At 56.0% G+C, this 16,815-nt stretch overlaps 2 protein-coding genes across 10 annotated transcripts in view; both read left to right on the top strand.

The window, feature by feature from the left end:
- The window catches only part of MAPKBP1 (mitogen-activated protein kinase binding protein 1), a 58,480-nt gene extending 50,246 nt beyond the window's left edge, over nucleotides 1-8,234 (top strand). For all 3 annotated transcript variants that reach the window (XM_010346203.3, XM_010346202.3, XM_039462898.2), the window contains 10 exons: nucleotides 10-65; nucleotides 1,507-1,743; nucleotides 2,275-2,441; nucleotides 2,667-2,812; nucleotides 2,913-3,110; nucleotides 3,286-3,370; nucleotides 3,633-3,916; nucleotides 4,141-4,755; nucleotides 5,186-5,271; nucleotides 5,891-8,234. In XM_010346203.3, the coding sequence (XP_010344505.1) occupies nucleotides 10-65; nucleotides 1,507-1,743; nucleotides 2,275-2,441; nucleotides 2,667-2,812; nucleotides 2,913-3,110; nucleotides 3,286-3,370; nucleotides 3,633-3,916; nucleotides 4,141-4,755; nucleotides 5,186-5,271; nucleotides 5,891-6,118 (2,102 nt within the window). In that variant the 3' untranslated portion in view covers nucleotides 6,119-8,234. The remainder of the gene's footprint in view (nucleotides 1-9; nucleotides 66-1,506; nucleotides 1,744-2,274; nucleotides 2,442-2,666; nucleotides 2,813-2,912; nucleotides 3,111-3,285; nucleotides 3,371-3,632; nucleotides 3,917-4,140; nucleotides 4,756-5,185; nucleotides 5,272-5,890) is intronic.
- A 134-nt stretch (nucleotides 8,235-8,368) lies between these two features.
- JMJD7 (jumonji domain containing 7) lies at nucleotides 8,369-16,793 on the top strand. 7 transcript variants are annotated; one of them, XM_074394033.1, is made up of 9 exons: nucleotides 8,394-11,650; nucleotides 11,766-11,825; nucleotides 14,063-14,216; nucleotides 14,293-14,546; nucleotides 14,865-14,921; nucleotides 15,381-15,476; nucleotides 15,703-15,779; nucleotides 16,015-16,174; nucleotides 16,274-16,793. In XM_074394033.1, exons 2-9 carry the CDS (start codon nucleotides 11,807-11,809, stop codon nucleotides 16,360-16,362), a joined length of 906 nt encoding a protein of 301 aa, XP_074250134.1. In that variant the 5' UTR covers nucleotides 8,394-11,650; nucleotides 11,766-11,806; the 3' UTR covers nucleotides 16,363-16,793. The 7 variants fall into 7 exon arrangements, with proteins under 7 accessions (XP_010344497.1, XP_074250134.1, XP_074250137.1 ...); XM_010346195.3 differs by lacking the exon at nucleotides 11,766-11,825 and having other exon boundaries at nucleotides 8,369-8,470; XM_074394036.1 differs by having other exon boundaries at nucleotides 11,766-14,216; nucleotides 14,301-14,546.
- The last annotated feature ends 22 nt before the right edge of the window (nucleotides 16,794-16,815 follow it).

Below are 16,815 nucleotides of genomic sequence, written 5' to 3'. Positions count from 1 at the left end.
TCTTTCTAGCCTCTGTCCCCAACCCAGCATTGCCCCGAAGTCTGTCCCACTGGGAGATGAGTCGGGTGAGTTGCCATTGTTAAAATGTTCTTCCAAGGTTACAGGAGGCAAGGGGAGGTGAGAGCAGGGTTCTCTGGGCCGGGTAGAATATTGGGGCATGGGGGCTGCCCACATGCTGCACTCCTGTGTCCAAGGAAGGCTTTGTAGGGAAAGTTGAAGCACTGGGCCAGTCCTGGGTGTGGGATGAAGAGAGCCCAGGTGTTTCCTTCAGATGAGACCAGAAGAGGTGGGTGGAGCACGGGGTCGGTCAGCACTTAGGGAGGTACTGCTGCTTCAGGGGGAATGGACAAAGGGCCTCTAAACCAAATAGAGCTAAAGTGCAGGAAACCAAGGATCCAGAGAGCAGAGATCTAGAGAAGCTAGTTCTAAAGACCCTTGTTAGGAGGTGAGTGGAGAACTTCCAGAATAGTTAGAGGGAAAAGGCCACGAGGGGACCAGTAACTGAGCGACTGCTGTGGGGTGGCCAGAGTGGGGTGAAGGTGTTCCGAGCAGGTCCCCAAACACCAAGACCTTCCATTGTCAGCAACAGTTTCACAAAGCGATGGCGCTGTGGGGGCTCTAGTGCACCCTGACCAGCTCAGGGGTCTCAGGCCTGGGCTGTGGGTTAGTCTTCCATGCTGTGAAGGGTCTTTGGGGCCCCCTGCCATTGGAGAAGTTGGGGTAGAGAGAGGCAAAATGAGTGGTTGGTGTAGACAGGCAAAAGTGGCCTTGGCCCTGGGCTGGGTTTCTTGGAGGACTCTTGGTAGTAAGTGGTTGCTGCTGGGGCTGTCCTCAGAGCTGGGAGACTTTTAGAGACTCCCAGCTCTGAGGCGTCCATGACACCAGGCGAAGGCTGAGACTAGAGAGTCCTGTGCCAGAGGATGTGGAATGCAGCTAAGAGCGTGAACTCTGGAGCCAGACTAACCTGCAGGCCACTTACTGTCTGTGGGATGCGGACTGGTCACTTAAGCTGCCTGTGCTTCAGTCTTCTCATCTGAAAAACAAGGATTATAATAGTGCCTATTTCAGGCCGGGCACCGTGGCTCACACCTGTAATCCCAGCACTTTGGGAGGCTGAGGTGGGTGGATTACAAGGTCAGGAGTTCGAGACCAGCCTAGTCAACATGATGAAATGCCATTTCTACTAAAAATACAAAACTGAGCTGGGCATGGTGGCGGGTGCCTGTAGTCCCAGGTACTTGAGAGGCTGAGCTAGGAGAATTGCTTAAAACTGGGAGGCGGAGGTTGCAGTGAGCCAAGATTGCACCATTGCACTCCATTCTGGGTGACAGAGCAAGACTCTGTCTCAAAGCAAAAGCAAAACAAAGCAAATAGTGCCGATTTCAACCTTTCAAAAGGTTGATGTGAGGATGAAGTAAGCTAATAAATGTAACATGCCAGGCACACAGTAAGGGATATATGGATATTTGTTGATCTTAACATGTGGTTGTTACTACCTCCCACCAGGCACAGGAGACCATGGGGTTCCTGGACCCAGCTCCTGCAGCCAACCCAGGACCCAAAAGAAGGGGGCGCTGGGCTCAGCCTGGTGTGGAGCTGAGTGTTCGATCCATGCTAGACCTGCGGCAGCTGGAAACACTGGCCCCAAGCCCACGGGGCCCTCGCCAGGACTCGCTGGCCATGATCCCATCTGGTCCTGGGAAGCATGGGCAGCAGGCCCTTGAGACTTCACTCGCTAGCCAGGTGAGCCAGCTTTTTCTCTCAGCTCTCTAGAGAGCTCCAGGGGGCCTTAGGCAGCCTTTGCCACCAGCTGGGACCTGAGCCCTGGTCCAGCTCTACTTGGTCTGCCTCTGTGGCACATGGTTAACCAGAACTGCAAAGCCAGGATAGGGCTGGCTGGGCTGTATGGTTTGGTCATTAGGGCAGGCAGGGGAGCAGTTGGGATAGAGAGGCAAAAGTGGCCTTTGCCCTGATCTGGGTTTCTTGAAGGACTCTTGGTATGAAGTGGTAGCTGGAGGGTTGGCAGCCCAGAGTTCATGTAGTTCATCCAGAAGCTCCCATCAGCAACCGGAGCCCAGCCTGGCTTCTTGGTGTCTGTCCTCAGAGCTAGAGTATTCTGCTTCTCCCAGAATTAGTGCACACCACATCCTTACCCACCTCCCCCTCTTCTCCAATGGGAGGGTCACTAAGGGCTTTCACCCCAACTACCACTGCCTCATCCCTCACCCCTTCTCACATCAGCTGCTCTAGTCATGTTCCTTTGTGTGTTCCCAGAATGAAAAGCCCACTTGGCCTCAGGCTTCCCAACCCTGTTCTTGCCCCCATATTATGCAATTATTGTCACAAGAGGAAGGGGTCTTTCCCCAAGATCTGGAACCTGCACCCGCTGAAGACGATATTGTCTACCCGGAGCCGAGTGATAGCCCCACCATGGATGCCAGGCAAGGATCTTGCCCTGGCCAGACCTTGTGGGCCGTGTAGCCCCCTGTGTTCCCCTTTTTCTGAGCGTTGTTTAGTTGGGGGAGGGTTGGCCCCCAGGATCCTCAGGGCTTACCTCCCAGCTCACCACTGCCTCATCCCTCACCCTGACCACAGGCAGGAGTCCAGCAGGGATGCTGCTCACCCATGCTCACTGCCTTTTCTTCTCCCTGCTGGAATCCTGGCAGTGAGTTCCAGGTGCAGGCTCCAGCCCGGGGAACTCTGGGAAGAGTATACCCAGGCAGCAGGAGCTCAGAAAAGCACAGCCCCGACAGTGCCTGCTCTGTGGATTACAGCAGCAGCTGCCTTTCCAGCCCCGAGCACCCCACTGAAGGTGAGGCTCAGCCGGGAGGGAGGGCTCATGGGCTGAGGTGCGGGATGCCTCTGGCAACAGAGGGGTGCAGTGCAATGCCTCTCTTTTCTCCCCACACCAGACTCTGAGAGCACAGAGCCCCTCAGTGTGGATGGCATCTCCTCAGACCTTGAAGAGCCAGCTGAGGGTGATGAAGAAGAGGAGGAAGAGGAGGGAGGCACGGCCTCCTATGGGCTGCAGGAGGGAAGCCCCCGGACCCCAGACCAGGAGCAGTTTCTGAAACAGCACTTTGAGACTCTGGCCAATGGGGCTGCTCCAGGTGTGGTCAGAGGGCCAGCATTTAGTGCCTGTAATTTGCCCGTCTCCCATCCTTGCCTCCCTGAGAGGAAGGTCCCAGGGTATAGATAGTGGCTGGGCTTTCCTTCTCAGGGAAGCAAAATCTGGGCCAAGGGCTTGGTTTCTGCCCCAGTTCATGATTTCTCTGACCCTGGTAGGGGCCCCAGTGCAGGTGCCAGAGAGGTCAGAGTCTCGGAGCATCTCTTCACGATTCCTGTTAAAAGTGCAGACCCACCCACTCAGGTACAGAGACCCCCTCCACACAGCAGCAGCTCCGGCTCTCCTGGCCTCCCAGTGCTGCTGCCCTCTCGTCTCCAGTGTTCTGTCTCTTGATGCCCGGGGTGTTTTCACGCCTGGTTCTGGGCTAACCGGTCTTGCCCCAGCCCTGTCTGGCTTTGTGCTTGTCCTTCTCTCCTAGCGCCTTGGTGCCATGAGTTTCTCACCATTTTGGCAGGGAGGAGCATTGAGCCTTCTCTGGGCCTTCTTCCACATTTCCTCCCTGTAGGGAACCATCCCCGTCTTCCTCAAGCCTGGCACTGATGTCGAGACCAGCCCAGGTGCCACAGGCATCTGGTGAGCAGCCGAGAGGCAAAGGTGCCAATCCCCCTGGAGCACCCCCGGAGGCAGACCTGTCCTCTGGCAACCCCAGCCCCCAGCGGGCAGCCACTGTGCTGTTGCCACGATGCCGTCTCAACCCTGACAGCAGCTGGGCACCCAAGAGAGTGGCCACAGCCAGCCCCTTATCTGGACTCCAGAAAGCCCAGTCTGTGCATAGTCTGGTGCCACAGGGTGAGGAGCTTGCTGGGCTTGGTGCCACGGTGCAGTGCGTGTGGAACAGGTGTACATGCTGGAGGAGGGAGGGTCTGGTGCAGCCCTGATGTGTCACGGTGCTGGCCACTGGGTGTCGCTTAATGGGCAGGTGGAGGGGAACAGCAGCTGTTAGGTATTGGGCATTGGTACCTGGGATGCCTTTCTTACCACCTGACCTGTGTATACTTCTGTGTCCTTTGCAGAAAGAGATGAAGCCAGTCTACAGGCCCCTTCACCAGGCCTAGTGCTCTCTCGGGAGATCAAAGCTCAGGATGGTCTGGGCTCCCTGCCCCTGGCTGATGGCCGCCTGTCTCGGCCCCACTCTTACCAGAGCCCCACCACCAGTTCTGTGGCCAAGATATCCCGCAGTATATCTGTTGGGGAGAACCTGAGCCTGGTCGCTGAACCTCAAGCTCCTGCCCCTATCCGAGTCTCACCACTTAGCAAGCTGGCCCTGCCCAGCCGGGCTCACCTGGTTTTGGACATCCCCAAACCACTGCCTGACCGTCCTACCCTGGCTGCATTCTCGCCTGTAACCAAAGGCCGGGTCCTTGGGGAGGCAGAACAGCCTGGCTTCCCAGTGGGCCTAGGAAAAGCTCACAGTACAACTGAGAGATGGGCCTGTTTGGGGGAGGGCACCACTCCCAAGCCTAGGACAGACTGCCAGGCTCATCCTGGGCCCAGCAACCCCTGTGCCCAGCAACTGCCAGTCAGCAGCCGCCTCCGAGGCCCTGAAAACTTGCAGCCCCCACCCCCTGAGAAGACTCTCAACCCCACGGACTGCGCCAAGCCAGGGGCAGCCCTGAGCCAGGACTCAGGTGTGCACAGCTCCCTAACTCTCATCTCCTGCCCCATCCTCTCTGTCCCGTCTCCGGCGGCCGCTCTCTGGCTCCACCCATTTCTGTGCGTTCAGCTTCTGGTGTTTCTCGTCCTGTCTGCTCCTGTCTCAGGTCCATAAGTCACACCCCTGATGGTGAGACCCTCCTGCTAACCTTCATGATTTCCTTGTGACCCACTTGCCCATCCAGTGCCTTCTGAACTTGGGGCTGGCCTTGTTTGTGTGGTCCTCTGGACTTTGTTTGTGTGGTGTTGGGGAGGCCGTTGGAAGAGAAGGCAAGAGGAAGGGACTGAGGGCAAGTCGGGGGTGTGCTGCTGAGGGCTAGGTCTCTCCTGCTCCGAGTGTCTTGGGTGGGGAGGCCTAAAAGGGCTGCAAGCTGGGCCTCACTGAGCTGTATCCGTCTCTTTCAGAACCAGCAGTGAGCCTGGAGCAGTGTGAGCAGCTGGTGGCAGAGCTCCGAGGCAGCGTGCATCAGGCCGTGCGGCTCTACCACTCGGTGGGTATTCGGCACCCCCCAGCAGGCGGGTGAGCACGTCAGAGGTGCTGGGTGTTTGGACAGTCATGTCCAGAACAGTATGCTAAGGCTCTTGTGCGGACACAGTGGATGGAACACCCAAGAACATCATGGGCAGCATAGGTGAGGGGGTTAGAGGCCAGGCTAGCCTCTTGAACCGGGCATCTGCGCTCATTTCTGGTTAAGAGCTGGAGACTTCCCTCAGGAGGTGAGGCATGGAGAGATCACATCTAGTTGGCTCAGGACAATCCGTTTATGCCATTGTCCCAGTGTAATTATTAATGGCATCCTTTTTTATACCCACAAATTCTTTGGCCTCCTGAGACATAGGGAGTAGTCCAGGAGGGCTAAACTTTGACAGAGAAAGTTGATTCGGCCTGAGTTGTCATAGGAGTTGCTAACAAGATGTAGACGGTTCTGTAATCCGATGGGATTCTCCTTGGGGGTCACCCCCAGAGTCTGCCTGCATCCCATGTCCCCTTGTCATACATGACGATCTTGGTAGGTAAAATTCCCAGATAGTCCCTTCTAAGGCAGGCTGGACCCAGGTGGGGCCCCTCCCATTTGTGCCTCCACCTCACTTCCCGGGGTCCTGTTTCAGGTGGCTGGCTGCAAGATGCCCTCAGCAGAGCAGAGTCGGATCGCCCAGCTCCTCAGAGACACCTTCTCTTCAGTGCGACAGGAGCTGGAAGCCCTGGCTGGGGTAGCACTGTCCAGCCCAGGCAGCAGCCCTGGGGCTGTGGGAGCTGAGCAGACACAGGCCCTGCTGGAGCAATACTCGGAACTGCTGCTTCGAGCCGTGGAGCGGCGCATGGAACGCAGACTCTGAGATTCAGAAGTCTGCCCCAAGTGAATGAATGCCCCAGCCATTCCAAACTGCAGACCCTCTGCCACTCACCAAAACCTGCGGGGCTGCTTGAAGTGGAAAGCAGGGAGCAGTGTTGAGAGGCGAAGCAGCCTTCCCAGCCACTCCTCGTGGGGCGCCTGTATTTATTAATTTATTTCCCTGACTGTTGCCTCACTTCCTTGGAACTCCTGCCTCCACAGCCCCTCCAGTGGCAGGGACGGGTCTTGGGTCTTTGTCATCTTGGTGCTGTGAGGGTTAAGAGGGCAGCCTGCCCCATCTAGGAATCTGGGAAGGGCTGGCCCTCTCTTAGAAGCCATTTGAAATTACTGCAGGGATCGGCTCCCTGGGGTGGAGCATACACAGGGTACTCTGGGGTCGAGGTGACAGGTCATGTGGTATTCAGTGTCCTTCAGCCAACTGGGGGCCTTCACCTCTACCTCCACTTTCCCTCTCACACCAGCTGCACTCCCCTGGGTGCCAGAGCAGGGTGGTTTTCCCCAATACCTGGCAGCTAAGAAAGGCAGGGCCATCTGGCCCTCCAGGGTGTCCCCAGCCACCAGGAGACTTGAGTTGGTATTAGAACCTGAGCCCCTACATTCCACTCCCATTCTCCCTCCAAGAGGGGCCCAGCATTGTCTCTCCCTGTGACCCCTTTCTCTCCTGGCCAGAACTGGAGCCAGCTGTGAGACATTGCTGCGGGACAGTAAGCCCTCAGCTGGGCCAACATGAAGCTCTGGCCTCCTTTCCTCAGCCCCTTGTCCTTCCCTGTCCTCCAGCCCTGGACCCCAGCCACCTGCTGGAGCCCAGAGGTCAACTTCTCCCTGCATCCTGAGTGACGCTCAGTCAGAAGCCTGTGTTGGCATGTCCCTCGTTTACAGGGCGCTGGCCCACCTCCTGAGGACCTCGGCCACAGATGAGATCACGCACACGCGCACACACCCCTGCACAGCATGCAGATGAGATCACATGCATGCATACACACACACACACAGTTGAGTGTCGCTAGAGCATCTGGTTGGCTGCTCTGTGCCTGGTTTCCTCACATCCTGCCTCAGCCTCACCACCCTGGCTTATGGGGAACACCTATCAGGGGACAGAAAAGGGTGGAACACACTGAGTGAACCCAGATTCTGGATTCTTGGTGTCCACAGCCTAGCTGATAGGAGATAGCCCATAGGACACCTGGTTTAGGTAGAAGGAGCCTCCTCAAAGGCAGTGCTGGGCACCCACGGGTGTGCTGGATACTGGCGTTTTGAGTTGAGGGAGGTGCAGGGGCCAAAGGAGACACTGGAAAGTGGTCGGTGGGACAGGTAAGTGGCAGAGGTGAGGGGATAGGTTAAAATTTAAAAGGGCAGTAGTTAGGGGTGAGGGGAAGAAAATAGGGCACTGTAGGAGGTAGAGTAGGACCAAGTCATGAGGCAGTTGAAGAGGTGAGGAAGGAGTCTGAGCCCTACTGCTCCCCTGTAATCCAGGTAAGTCAGGACAGCTTTGCCACAGCTCCAGGCCACGACAGCCCCTTCACCTGCGCTGCTGCGCCTAGGCAGAGGCTTAACAAGGAAGTGGGTTCCAAAGGGTGCGCAGCTGCGGGGCATCAGCCTGAGTGCGTCTGAGCTGCTCCAAAACTGGCCTTCCCCCACTCCTCTACCACCGCGTGGCCCGGGAACTGCCGCAGCTGGCGGCGGGCCCGTACCTGCTGCGCCCCCACCCCGCACACTGGCCGCAGCCCACCGCAGGTGGGACTCAGGTTCGCTCTCTGGGCCAGGTCCTCCTCGAGGAGGGAGCTACTCTCCGCCTGAGGTTTGTGAGAACGTGGCCGCCCCTTTCCTGCCCTCTGACCCTTGTGGGTGGGTGGGGAGGCCGCGTGGCCCGGCTGGCGCCCCGTCCCTTTCTGCATGTCTGAGGCCACCGGTAACCGCCGCCCCACTCCAGAGTCGCCCCTGCCCAGTTTAAAAAACCCCTTATTTATAACTTTTCTACTTTGTCCAAGTCGCGGCGCTTCTTGCCTCCTACCCGGCTGCACCGGAGGCGGCTGTTTTTAACGTGCCCGTTTGTACTGATGTATGAACTTATCAATAAACACAATCGTTTGTTAATCGTGGGATGTTGGCCCGTGCAGCAGGCGGAGGCGGGCGCAGCTGCTCACTCCACCGCTTCGGCGGCGTAACCGGGTGTGCGCCTGGGGGCGGGGTGGATGCCCCGGGGGGCGGGGCCTGCGGCGAGGGCGTCAGGGAGAGGCGGGGTTTCGCGCCGGCGTCGGCGCTTGCGCAGCGATGGTGGAGGCGGCTTTGGAAGCCGTGCGGAAGGAGTTACGAGAATTCCCGGCCGCTGCAAGGGGTGAGTAGGCTCTCCCAGAAGTTGCAGTGACCTCCGAACCCGGGAGGGGCCCTGAGTTGCCGCTGATGGGGGTCTTGGAACGTCTTGTGTGCGACTGGCCTAAGGCCCCGCCAGGTTACTCTTGTGTCGCAGCCCGCTTTCCTCCTCCCGTGTTCGCGCACTCTCGTGGCTTCGGGTGACTCTGTTTACGTTATTCCGAAGGCCCGGTGCCGCCTTGTCCATGGTCGTGGCCGAGTCCTTTGTTTCGTGGACAGTTGGCTGTTACCTGTTTTGAAAGCTCATCAAAGGCACACATGTGGTGGTCGGATTCTTCCCCCACGTGCCCCACCTCCGCCCCCAAGTCCACTGTCACACTTTAGGAGGATTGCAGACTGACAAATGGTCCTTGGCTCTCCCCCCGCTTTTTAAATTTTTTCTTCCTCTCTTCCCTCCTTTTTAAAGTGATTTCTTAGCACAGAACAGCAACACAGGCACGTGTATGTAATGGGTATGTAACATATGGGTATGCAATGTAAATGAGGCAAGGTTCCCTCCCGGCCCCAGTTTGCATTGGTCCAGAAAGACTGTATCACGCGTCCCCAAACTTTTTACACAGGGGGCCAGTTCACTGTCCCTCAGACCGTTGGAGGGCCGCCACATGCTGGGCTCCTCTCACTGACCACCAATGAAAGAGGTGCCGCTTCCTGAGGTGCAGCGGGGGGGCCGGATAAATGGCCTCAGGGGGCCGCAGTTTGGGGACGCCTGGTTTATATCCTTGCACACATGACTTTTTTTCTCTCCTTTTTATACAGTAGTAGCCTGCTAAACACACTCTACTTCACCATGTATCTTGGAGATCATTGAACATTTTTCTACCTCAGTCTTTTTCACATCTTTGTGCTAGCGCTGTATTCATTTAGTCAATTAGGTCATTTCTAATCTCTTGTTTTCAATAATTCTGCAAGAAATACTTTTGAGTGTCAATTTAACAAATGCTTACTCAATATCTGTGTGGCAGGTCTGTTCATTGTGTTTGAGATAAATCATTGAACAAAACAAATATCTGTTTTCGTATTTTACATTCTAAGTGAGAAGGTGGCCAATTAACCACAGGTGTCCTGAGTACATTTACAGCAGAAGGTGGTTAGAAGGTAAGTGCAGGCAAAGCCCTCAGTGGGAATGCACCTGGTGTGTTCAGGAAACAGGAAGCCAGTCTGCAGGAGCAGGGTCTTTGTGTACATGTGTGAGTATTTTGGTTGGTTAAATTGTTTATATGTATTTATTTATTTTGAGACAGGGTCTTGCTCTGTCACTCAGGCTGGAGTGCAGTGGCATGGTCGTAGCTCACTGCACCTCCACCTTCCAGGTTCAGGAGATGCTCCTGCTTCAGCCCCTGGGAGTAGCTGAGACTACAGGCATGCACTACCATGCCTGGCTAATGTTTTTGAATTTTAGTAGAGACAAGGCTGGCCTTAATCTCCTGGGCTTAAGCAATTCTTGGCACCTCAGCGTTCCAAAGTGTTGGGATTACAGGCATAAGCCATTGCTCCATGCCTTGTTAGTTAAGTTCTTAGCAGAGTTATGGGATCAAAGGAATTTTTTGGATCCCTTTTGAAATTTTCTCACTTTGAAGCCCCAGGACAGAAAAGCAACCATTCTCTAAAGGAAATGGTGAGCAAGTAAAACAGAAATTCCTAATTGCAGAAATCCAAAGGGTGAGAAAATGGCAGTTTCCATGTATTTTCAGAATCCCCGGCTATGTGCAGTGCTCACACCTATAATCCTAGCACTGTGGGAATATATCTCTTGAGGCCTGGAGTTCACGACCAGCCTGGGCAACATAGACACCATCACTAAAAAACATTTTTTAAATTGGTGTGGTGGCATATTCCTGTAGTTCCACCTATTCAGGAGGCTGAGGCAAGATGATTAGTCCAGTAGTTTTGATGGCAGCGGCGGCCAGTCTGGGACAGATGCTGTCATCACGCTGGCTGCAGCGGAGAGGCACAAGTGGGGCAGCAGAAGCGGGTGTGGTAGCAGCGGTGGCAGTGGTGGGTTACCTGTGCCCTGCATCCCTGAGGCAGCTGACTGCACCACCCTCGCCCTCAAATGGCCAGGCAGGATCTGCTCCCAAGCCCACAGCCTCTGCTGCAGCCTCAACCTTGCTCCCTGCCGCATCCCAGAAGCCTGCGAGTGAGCACCTAGCCAACGGTGCAGCTGGGACTTGTAGGGCCAGCCCCAGGAGCTTCACGTTCATTAGTGTGAGGTTGGCCGGTGTTGCCGTGCAACTTGGACCTTGCCGGCGCTGCGGCCCCCGACTCCGTGGGGGAAAAATGCAAAAAGGAGGTGCAGCTGTGACTGCGTGCTCCACAGAGCTAGCGGGAGCTGGGGACAAATGGGAACCCCGCCCCTTCTAAGTTGGTGGAGTGGGAGCTCCCTAGGCACAATTGCAGCCACCCAAGCCAGGGCTGCAACGCAGGCACACCTGTGCTCCTGGGAGGCAGGAGCCCCACCCTCCCAGACGCAGCTGCAGCCTCCCAGGGTGCAGCTGTGGACCCAGGCGTCTCTGCAGTCTTGGGGGCCCAGGAAGGCCCGTTCTTGCTACTGCAGGCTCAGAAGTGCCTGGTCCTGCTGCCTGGCTTCTCTCCACTGTCAGCACTTGATGAGATCGCAAAGCAAAGTTGAGGCCAAGCCTGGGTGCTGTTGCAACCTGGCCGTGTGTGTAAAGGCTCAGGGCAGCGCTGACACACCAGCCCCCTGCCACCTTGGCCCCCTTCGGACTTTGGGCACCAATGAGCATGGGGAAGAGGCCAGGAGGGGCTGAGGGCAGCTCGATGTTCACCTGCAGGCACTCCTTGGCACAAACAGCCTGGGTGCCATGAATGGTGGCAAGAGACAGACAGGTTCCTGGGTAGAAGGGGCCAGGTCCTGGGTGCAGCCCCACCTTCAAGCCAGAGAAGGCCTGAAGCCTGGGGGCTGGGCTACTGGTCCCACCCACTGGCATGGGAACTTGTACTTTTTCCAGCTGGCTCATGGCTGCCCATGGACCAATCAGCATGTACTTCCTCCCCTCTGAGGCGGATAAAAAGCCCCAGACTCAGCCAGACCAGAAGAGTCTGCATGATGACCAGCTGCAGGGAGGAACTACCCAGTCTGCTTAGAGCTGGAGAGATGACAGAACAACCTGCCTGCAGAGAGGAGGTACCCTAGCCAGAGAAACAAGCAGGCGTGCCAGCTCTTTCTTGGATTCCTGGGCCCACTGGGGTCTTCTCACTCAGCTCCAATTTTTCGTTTAAGAACATTCACTTTCCAACAGATCACAAAGTATAGCTGACTGACATGGTGTGGCCATGAGAGATGGAGCCTAACCTCCGAGGTGAACATCACTGCCAGGACCGTTTGGAGCAGGGTTTGGTAACTACCAAATGGAGACCAGGGCCTTCTGGCTTGACCTGGAGCACGAGTGTAGCAAAGTGAAGCCCTGTATACTTTATAAAAAACCAGCAGAAAGACATTCCAGTCTGAATGAGCAGCTGGAACAAAGTCAGGCACCACCTGAATAAAGGGTGTGTGGCAAGGGCAGGCATGAGACAGCAGGAAATCAGATTAGAAGAGGAGGTCGGGCCTGATCATTCGTGCCAAGGCAGGCTGCATTCTCTAAGGAGCAGCGGTAAGCCATCCAGGCATTCGTTACTAGAGGTACGACAAGATGAGACTATTTTCAGAAGATGACTGGGGCTGTGGTGATTAACCCTTTGAGAGGGAGTGGTATTAAGTCAGAGAAACCAGCTAGTTCAGTGCTGCAGCCATCAGCCAGGATGCTGGAGACTTTATTATTATTTTTCTTTGGAGACAGAGTCTTGCTCTGTTGCCAGGCGCCAGGCTGGAATGCAGTGGCGCGATCTCAGCTCACTGCAACCTCTGCCTCCTGGGTTCCAGCAATTCTCCTGCCTCAGCCTCCCGAGTAACTGGGACTATAGGCGCGTACCACCATGTCCAGCTGATTTTTGTATTTTTTTAGTAGAGACGGGGTTTCACCATGTTGGCCAGGATGATCTTGATCTCTTGACCTCGTGATCTGCCCGCCTCGGCCTCCCAAAGTGTTGGGATTACAGGCGTGAGCCACCGCGCCTGGCTGATGATGGAGACTTTCGTTCAACATGAAGCACATCTTTGCTGAGCATCTGCTGTGTGCTCGGTACTGTTCTAGGTCCCAGGGGTGCATCACTGCACAAGACGAGTATCTTTACCGTTGTGGAGCTTACATTCTAGGAAGGGTGATAGAATGATAAACAGCTAATGTAAGTGAAATATGTCATATGTTTTTTTGAGATAAGGTCTTGCTTTGTCACACAGGCAGGAGTGCAGTGGCATGATGATAGCTCAGTGCAGCCTCCAGCTATTGGAGACAAGTGATCCTCCTGCTTCAGCCTCTAGCATACCTAGGAGTATAGGTGCATGCCACCATGTCTAGCTGATTTTTAAATTTTTTGTTGAGATGGGCCTCACTATGTGGCCAAGGCTGGTCTCGAACTCCCAGCCTCAGCAGTTCTCCTGCCTCTGCCTCCCAAAGTGCTGGGATTACAGACATGAGCCGCCGTGCCCAGCCCTAAAACATATAGCACGTTAGATGGTGATGAAGACTAAGGAGAAAAATAAAATAGGCAAAGGGGTATAAAGATTGGGGGGACAGATCATAAATTTAGAAAGTATAGTTAGAGAAGGAAGCCTTATCAATTTGAGTGACGACCCAAAGGAGGTAGCTGGAATGTGGATGCCACCAGAGGAGAGAAGAAGCAGGCGGGTTTGAGAGACACAGACAGAATCAACAGGACTTATAGCCAACCAGTAGGGTGACAGGAGCGAAGGAGAAAGCCGAGTCAAAAAGAGGAGGTTTTTATTAGAGGTGATGCAGGGCCACTGTAGACCCCTGCGGGGTGGTGGCACACTGCACAGCCTGCTGAAGTGCACGTGGTGGCCCTGGGGGTCTGGAGATGGTGATGCAGTTCAGCGGGACCCAAACCACAGCCAAGCCCTTCCATTTCTCCATTGGTGTCGGCTGGTAGGTAGTCTTCCCGGTGAGAAGGTTGTAAATTTCCTAAGATGATGATTGTGTCATCCCTGATAACCCTAGATGGCCAAGCCAAGTGCTGAGCACATTCTAGGTGCTCAGTAAATAATCACTGTTGAAGTGGGTTTTCCAGAGCCACACCCAACTCAGACCAACCCGTGGCCTGGGGGCCTCAGCGTTACTCATTCTAGAGCTCCTGAGTCCACTATATTCCTGGTAGGTGTTAGGAGGCTGGCCTCTCCAGGGTGGGAAGGTGGAGGGTCCATAGTGTAGGCACAGATACAGCCACACAGGGGATTTGGGTTATGGGCTGGGCAGTAGTCCCTGGCCCTGTGCATGGTCCGGGCCTGTGCTGGTGTGCGTGCATGGTGCTTTCTGCCTTCATTTTTCTTCCTCATCTATTCCTGGTTGTCCAGGGTCCTTTGGTCAGCAGTGGGCATTTCCCAGTGACACAGCATAGCCCTTCCAGGGAAGGCATCTCTTGGACAGGGACGGGGTGCTGCTGATTTCAGCCTCTCCATCCGCTGTCCTGTTTCTCTCAGAGCTCAGTGTGCCTCTTGCTGTGCCCTACCTGGATGAGCCCCCAACTCCGCTCTGCTTCTACCGGGACTGGGTCTGCCCTAACAGGCCGTGCATCATCCGCAACGCTCTGCAGCACTGGCCGGCCCTGCAGAAGTGGTCCCTCCCCTATTTCAGGTGGGAGCTGCCCTGGGGTGGGGCGTGAGCAGTGATTACTGGCATTAGAGCATGGGCTGAGTGTGTCTTCCTCTAGAGCCACAGTGGGCTCCACGGAGGTCAGTGTGGCTGTCACCCCAGACGGTTACGCGGATGCTGTGAGAGGGGACCGCTTCGTGATGCCAGCTGAACGCCGCCTGCCCCTGAGCTTTGTGGTAGATGTGCTGGAGGACCGTGCCCAGCACCCGGGAGTCCTTTATGTGCAGAAGCAGTGCTCCAATCTGCCCACCGAGCTGGCCCAGCTGCTGCCTGATCTGGAATCCCATGTGCCCTGGGCCTCCGAAGCCCTGGGTGAGTGGAGGCGGGGTGGTCACTTAGGTGATGACTTGGCCTACAGGCTTGGTCATGTCAGCGCCAGGTGCAGCTCACTAAATACTCACATTCCCAGGCCTGACTTAATCATAGATGAACTACTGAAGATTGTTGTCCTTTCTTCTGCCCCGGGGGAGGGAAGGCCCCTTTCCCAAGCTTTCCCAACCTCTGCCTCTTCTTCCCGACCCTGTTTCTTGGGATTCTTCTGCGCTCACCCAGGTTTTGGTTTTAGCATCACTGGATGGCAGCTTTCCCCAGCCTGGCCTTCCTAAATTGCTGTCTGCCTCTGTCCTGCAGGAAAGATGCCCGATGCTGTGAACTTCTGGCTGGGGGAGGCAGCTGCGGTGACTTCCTGTAGGTGTAAGGGGAATACAAAGGCGAGGAAGGAGCAGGTGTGGGCAGAGGGAGGGAAGACGAGGCCAGGAGTGGAAGATTGGGCCTGGCGGAGGTTGGGCTGACTGTCTCTAAGATTTCTTTTGGCTTCTAGGACTCAGGCACCACAGAGGGTTTCCCCTGACAGCTGAGGTGGGGGAATGGACCCATGGCATTGGGGGTGGGTGTACTGTTTATTCTAGACCCAAAGAAAGCTCCCTGAAGGCCAGCAGGGGCAGGGGTGAGTATAGGAGAACTTCCCCTCTTGGTGGAGAGGAGTCTAGGGCCTGGCAAGCATCAAGTCCCAGGTGGGTGGAGTTCCAGAATACGGGAGCCCTGGCATCTTGTCCTGCCCACTGATTCTGTGCGCTCTTCTCTTTTGTCATAGGCCATCTTGGGGTACAGGGCTCTGAGCCCCGTGGGCCTTCTTTCTGTTGGCAGTGCACAAGGACCACTATGAGAACCTCTACTGTGTGGTCTCAGGAGAGAAGCATTTCCTTTTACATCCGCCCAGTGACCGGCCCTTCATCCCCTATGGTAGGGGGTGTGGCGTGTAGGGTTGGGGGACCACTGGCCCAAGAGGGAGAGAGGCAGCGAGAGCCCGGGAGGCCAGTTCCCAGGCCCGAGGTGTGCCTGTGGCATCCCCACTGCACCAGTGCCCCTGATCCTCCCGCTCCTGCCCAGGGCTGGCTGGGGTGGAGGAGAGTCTGGCAAGATCCAGGCTGTGTGCAGTTCCCCCATACCCCTCTCCCTTGGGCTCTAGAGCTGTACACGCCGGCAACCTACCAGCTAACCGAAGAGGGCGCCTTTAAGGTGGTAGATGAAGAAGCCATGGAGAAGGTGCCTGTCCTGTTTCTGGGCTCAAGGGAGGGAGAAGGGCAGAAGGCTGGCCCTGAGGAGCAGACATGAAAGATCTGGGGAGGTGGCATCTTGATCTGAAAAGTCCCTAAGTCTGAGGGACTAAGTCCCTAAGTGCTGAGCCAAGCAGCATTTGTGATGTTGACCTTGGGAAGGGACACAGCCTGAAGTCTGGGAGGTCTGGGGGTGCTGCTCCCTGGCATCTCGCGTGTTCCAGGTCCCCTGGATCCCACTGGACCCCTTGGCACCAGACCTAGCCCGGTACCCGAGTTACAGTCAGGCCCAGGCCCTTCGCTGCACAGTGCGGGCCGGTGAGATGCTCTATCTGCCGGCTCTGTGGTTCCACCACGTCCAGCAGTCGCATGGCTGCATCGCAGGTGAGGGGCAGGTTCTGCCAAGGTCCATCAGGGCCTCTAGGGGGAGGTTTGGGAGGCTCCAGGTCAGAAGAGGGACCTTCATGCTCATTCTCCCCATAGTGAATTTCTGGTACGACATGGACTACGACTTCAAGTATAGTTACTTCCAGCTCCTCGACTCCCTCACCAAGGCTTCAGGCCTCAACTGATGGAGCCCTGGTGAACACAGCCAAGCACGCCTCGGGGGAAGGGGCCTGTCCCTCCTGGCCGGGTCAATTCTCGAAACAGCCTGGAGCGTGCATGCTGGCCACTGGCCCAGGGTGCAGCGTGGCTTGGGGTCAACTTTGGAGGATCTTGGAATGTGGTCAGGAGGACCCGAGGTGCCAGGCAGGTCTGGGTGAGGGCTCTCGGGACTTTGCCACATAGGCAGTGGGGAGCGGAGCAGGGCTTAGGTGCAGCGGCACCTCCATCAGTGCTGTGTGATGTTGGGCAAGTCACTGCGTCTCAGGATAGTGGCGTTCTTCAGTGAACTGATAATAGTGGCTCTGCCTTTCAGGGCTGTTGTGGGCTTGGAGATGATGTCTGTGAGCACCAGCATGGGGCTGGCACACAGCACTTGTTGAATAAAAGGTAGCTGTGAGTCGGATGTTCTGATCCTCCCT

This window comes from Saimiri boliviensis, chromosome 2, assembly GCF_048565385.1.
Source record: "Saimiri boliviensis isolate mSaiBol1 chromosome 2, mSaiBol1.pri, whole genome shotgun sequence".
NCBI classification, from domain to species: Eukaryota; Metazoa; Chordata; class Mammalia; order Primates; family Cebidae; genus Saimiri; species Saimiri boliviensis.
Note: the sequence above shows the minus strand (reverse complement) of the source record. Positions and strands in the feature narration are given on the sequence as shown.

Bases quoted from the DNA above. Each gene is read 5' to 3' on its own strand.
- JMJD7 (XM_010346195.3), top strand. From the start codon at position 8,407: ATGGTGGAGGCGGCTTTGGAAGCCGTGCGGAAGGAGTTACGAGAATTC. The intron at 14,922-15,380 runs GTAGGTGTAAGG...TTCTGTTGGCAG, and splicing joins GGCAGCTGCGGTGACTTCCT to TGCACAAGGACCACTATGAG. The intron at 15,477-15,702 runs GTAGGGGGTGTG...CTTGGGCTCTAG, and splicing joins CCGGCCCTTCATCCCCTATG to AGCTGTACACGCCGGCAACC.